Genomic DNA, 5,043 nt, shown 5'->3' on the forward strand with positions numbered 1-5,043 from the left:
CCTAGTGTCTATCATTCCCATGGGTCCTCAGGTATTACTATTTTCAAGTTTTTTTCTTTACATGAAACTACTGAAAGCAAAAGTATGTCACACTTATAGGTTACTCTGTACATTTATCATTCTATTAATAAACATCTTAAGTAATTAAGTAGTATATTAAGGCCATAAACCAAGTCATTATCTCCTATCAAAGGACTACTGTTATTCGATCGTCTAGAAAATTCATTTTAGGCAGGACACAGTGGCTTACGTCTGTCATCTCAGCACTTTGGGAGGCCGAGGTGGGTGGATCATGAAGTCAGGAGTTCGAGACCATCCTGACCAGTATGGTGAAACCCCGCCTCTACTAAAAATACAAAAATTAGCTGGGCATGGTGGTGTGTGCCTATAATCCCAGCTACTCAGGAGGCTGAGGCAGGAGAATCGCTTGAACCCGGGAGGCAGAGGTTGCAGTGAGCTGACATAGTGCCATTGCATTCCAGCTTGGGTGACAGAGAGAAACTCTGTTTTAAAAAAAAAAGAAAATTCATTTTAATGGGTTATGTTACAGGGTTGAGGTCAGCCTACAGACGCAAAATAGGTTAACTGAATTTTTTTTTTCGTAACAGGTTTTAATTTTTTCATTGGAACAGGTTTTGGGGGTGGGGATACTAAATGTGGCAGGGTTCAACAAATTTACATTTTATCAAAATAAAGTTCTTAATACAATGATAGCATATGCTTTAACTCTTATAGCACAAACCCTCATATTAATTGATGGTCACAGAAAAATACTGTAATGCTTTAAACAGGAGTTTTAAAATACATCAATGACAAGTTTCAAACAAAATGCAGTGATCAAAATACTTAACTGTCCTTTCATAAAGCTTTTACAAACACAATCAGTCTTCGCTATCTGAGCAAATCAGTTTTAGTTTCTTCACGGTCCTCCATCTGTCTTTTAACATGACACTTGTCCGGTTGTTGAATTTATAATGCAGTAGTATTTTAGACCAGTTTCCCTCTCCATATTTCCTCATGCCAGATCTCAAATTCCTGTCTTCTTCCCAAAGCCATGACTGTCTTTTTCTAGCTCGATGTTTTTCAGGAGTTACTGGTTGCCTCTTTGAAACAGGTATTCTGCTTTCAGTGGCTCTTCTGCTTTCTTTTTTCTTTTTTGTACTTTGAGGAGTTCCTACTCTTCTTTCTTTCTTATTAAGGTCTTGTTGCTGGGTTCCATGTTGCAACTTAGATAAGAAAAGATTCTTGTGAGACATTTTTCTTGTATCCAGATTAGCTTCAGTTTCCATTTCAAAATAATTACCATTAGGTTTATCTTGAGAAGTTATTGTTCTTGTTCTTTTACTTTCTACTACTTTTGCTGCTGCCTTCATTAGAAAGGTTGATGATTTTTCACTTAGCACATAATTCACATAACTCTTAATTTTCTCCATCATGTGGTTGTAGCTGAAGTGTTGAAAAAAGGAATGAAATGTATCTTTCTGAGAGATTATCACAAGCAATTTGCTTTTGAGAGGCATATAAGAATTTGGATCACCAAATATTCTTTCAAAGACTTCTTCTGCTTCTTTAAAGTTGCCATTTTCCATACAAACAGCTATAGCCTGAATTTTAATTAAATTCTGTATTTCTTCTTGAAGTTTGTCATGTTCCTTTTCAATTGAACCCCAAATCATCAGGGCTGATTCCAAGGGTGTAATTCGTTCATCATTTTCAAACTGTGCATCAAGGGTTTTTCCTGCTGCAATTCTTGTCAAAAACTGACATACGTATATCATTCTCAACTGGTAAGCTGTTGGACTGGATAGTCCGTGAATAATAGCCTCTGCGCTGTTGCGGGTCCTGCAGAAGTCCTTGGATCGGCCGTCGCGAAAAGCTCGGCAAAGAGAGAGGCAGAGGAAATCGAGCATCCAGCCGGCAGCCACGGCCTCGGCCTCGGCCACCAGGCCCGCGTCCTCCTCTTCCTCCTCGGGGGCCCCCACCTGCACCTGGCACTTGAGCCGTTCCTGGCATTCGAACTGCTCCTCATCGTTTCTCTCTGTTTCTGCCATCTGCTCCTCGGTAGGGTCGGCATCACTACCATCCGCCGGCATATTTATTAAAATTTATTTTTATGAAAAAAGATTTAAAAAAGAAATGTCTGCTCTAAGCAGTTACATGAAAATGGATAAATACAAAAGCAAGCACAAGAGTATTCAGTAGAGAATTGTGAGCCTGAACAATCAAGTTTCAGGCAAATCTTGTGTGGTTCATAATTTTAGCCCTTTATTATGCAAACCTGCCAATTCGATTTTCCAATTCAAGAAATGTTTGGGGTGATTATCAAGTTATATTTACTGTTCTGTGGACCTACTAAAATATGCACCATCTTGAAAGAGTCTGTTCAAATTACCTTGGAACACACTTTTAGATCCTCTTTTGTAAGCAAAAGTTGACAGACTAAAATGTATTCTTTCTTAACTGGCATCAGCATGTGAGACTTTAGAAAAGTTGGTAGAGCAAGTAATGATTCTGTTGCAGAGCTAGACAAATACCTTCCAAATGAACAAATTCAAACAGAGAAAAAAGTTGCTGATCTTAGATGAATTGCCACATGTTGCCACTTCCTTTCACATGTGTCTTGGTAGAAAAATTCTCATATAGAATTTTTCCCACCCATCAGAAGAAAGTAGTTATTATCTCAATTTCCTATCTCCTCTTCTGCATCTCGCCTTCTGAGGAGATAAATATTAGAATCTCAAAGCATCCACTGCTAAAACCCAGACATAAGGGGTTGAGATGCAAGTTGGAAAAACTGGGAAAGTATTAAATTCTGGACCTCTCTTCCCCCTCTGGCTTCTCTCTCATCTCTCTCACTCTGTCTGTCTGTCTTTCTCTCTATCTTCCTTCCTCTTTCTAAAAGAAGACCTTGAAAGAGTTTTATGTATATGCAGAATCAAATTTCTCTCCTCTCTTCTTCTCTCTTCAGTGCACTCTGTTCAGGCTTCTGTTATCATCCCTCCACCAAAACTGTTTTAGTCAACATCGTCGATGACCTCAATGCTGCTAACACCAAAGTTCTAGTTTCAAGCTTTGTCTAACTCAACTCTAGCAGCATGAAACACAATTTATTACTCTCTACTCCTTGAAGCATTGTCTTATCTTCCAGGAATATACACTGCCAGTGTTCCTTCTCTTATTGCCTGCTCTTTTTCAAGGTTCCTTGCTGGCTCCTCTTTTTCTTTCTGACAAATAGAAGTATTTCATGGCTCAGGCCTTGAAACTCTTCCCTTATCTATCTAACTATCCATTGACATTCACTTTCTTCATGAGTTCATCTAGTCTTGTGATAACTTCTAAATACATAACTTTAGTCTCAGTCTTTTTCCTAAGATACAGACTCAGAGATCCAGCTGACGACCGGATGTCTCCACTTGAATGTTCAATGGCCATCTCAAAGTCAACATGTCCGGAACCAAGCTTCTATATTCAATCCAGCCTCCCCAAATTTGCTTCTGCTCAGCCTGCCCCAACTCAGTGGATGGTGATACCATTGATCCAGTCAGGACTAGGACAAGAGTGAAGTAAGCTAACCACTTAGGCACAATCTTTAAGGCATTCAGAGCATCAAGGAAGTGCTGACCTTGCTTTTGCATGGCTATGCAAGGGCCTCCTTAAAGTTTATGCCCTCAACATCTCACCCTAGTACCAGCCCTGCTTCTTCTTGCTCAAGCCAAAAACTTCAGCATCATCCTTTATGCCTCTGTTTCTCTCACTGTCTCTTCCAATCTACCAGGATATCCTATCGGCTCTACCTTCATTAATATTAAAGTGTTTGATCCAGTTATTAAAGAAATAATTAGATATATCAAAAGTAATGGAGGAGTTATTATAAAAATATAATTCTTGTCCTAAAGAAGAAAAACCAAAAGTCTGCTCTTATTTTCACAAAGGCAGGGAACTAATATAAGACAGACATACTGTTTCATGTTGTTTAAAAAAATTAATAGACTTTGATTTTTAGACCAGTTTTAGTTTTTCAGAAAATGTGAGCAAAATATATGGGGTTCCTGTATACTCTCTTTCCCCACCAGCCTCTGGTTTTTCCTATTATTAACATTTTGTGTTGGTGTGGCACATTTGTTACAACTGATGAACCAATATTCATGCATTATGATTAACTAACATCGACAGTTTGTATTAGGATTTAGTCCCTGTGTTGTACGGTTCTATGGGCTTTGCTAAATGCATTATGTCATATATTTCCCATAACAGTATCTTAAAGAATAATTTCACTGCCCTAACAATCTTCAGGGGCTTATTTCCCCTCAGCTAGCAGTGACATCTTTAGGTACAAGTACACACCACCTATAACAACTTAATTTATTGCCTTCTAGGCAAGCCAGGGCAGGGACTGAGGACAGTGACAATGTCACCTATCTTCCATTCAGGAACCTGTGTTTGGTGCAGAGCCCAGGGTTCCTAGGTCCAGCCTATATGCTCCAACGGTGGTTTCCTACACTCAAAGACAATGAACTTGCAGACACATCATAAATGCCTGGTGCTCTGCAAAGCTGTCCTGATTCCTCCTAGCAACATGAGTTGCCATATTTTCTTTACTCTAAGGTGTCAGGCACATGATCATGGTATTCATCAGGCTATCTGATCCTCTGATTATATGTCAGTCTCCCAGACTAGATCAGGGGCTTTTCAAGGGCAGAAGCTCCGTCTTAGTCATCTGTGTCTTCCTCAGGGCCTGTACTTGTCATTTGTTGATGATATGAAAAGAGTTGGGGTTGTGAGGGGGAGGAAGAAGGATAGTGGAATGAATAAAGGGAAAAGAGGGAAAGAAAAAAGACAGGGAGATAGGGAAGGTGTTTGTGCCCATGCCCTCGGTCACAGGTCACTATGGGTGGGCACAGGTGTTCAGCACCAGAATGACAGGAAGATGAGCAAGAGAGGGCATCTCCGAGTCAGGGCTGGTGCATTTCTCACACCCAACAATCCAGCCACATCGCTGACGAATCTGGGATGTTGTACTTTTCCCCACCAGCAGCCCTAGTT

At 40.0% G+C, this 5,043-nt stretch overlaps 1 protein-coding gene across 1 annotated transcript; it reads right to left on the reverse strand.

Annotated features, from left to right (window-relative positions):
- Positions 1-609: 609 nt before the first annotated feature.
- Positions 610-2,270, reverse strand: LOC134756956 (telomeric repeat-binding factor 1-like). Its single transcript, XM_063697142.1, has one exon. It carries the CDS (start codon positions 2,091-2,093, stop codon positions 882-884), a length of 1,212 nt encoding a protein of 403 aa, XP_063553212.1. The 5' UTR covers positions 2,094-2,270; the 3' UTR covers positions 610-881.
- Between the last annotated feature and the right edge of the window lie 2,773 nt (positions 2,271-5,043).

The sequence above is a fragment of the Gorilla gorilla genome, chromosome 14 (genome assembly GCF_029281585.2).
Source record: "Gorilla gorilla gorilla isolate KB3781 chromosome 14, NHGRI_mGorGor1-v2.1_pri, whole genome shotgun sequence".
In the NCBI taxonomy this organism is placed as follows: domain Eukaryota; kingdom Metazoa; phylum Chordata; class Mammalia; order Primates; family Hominidae; genus Gorilla; species Gorilla gorilla.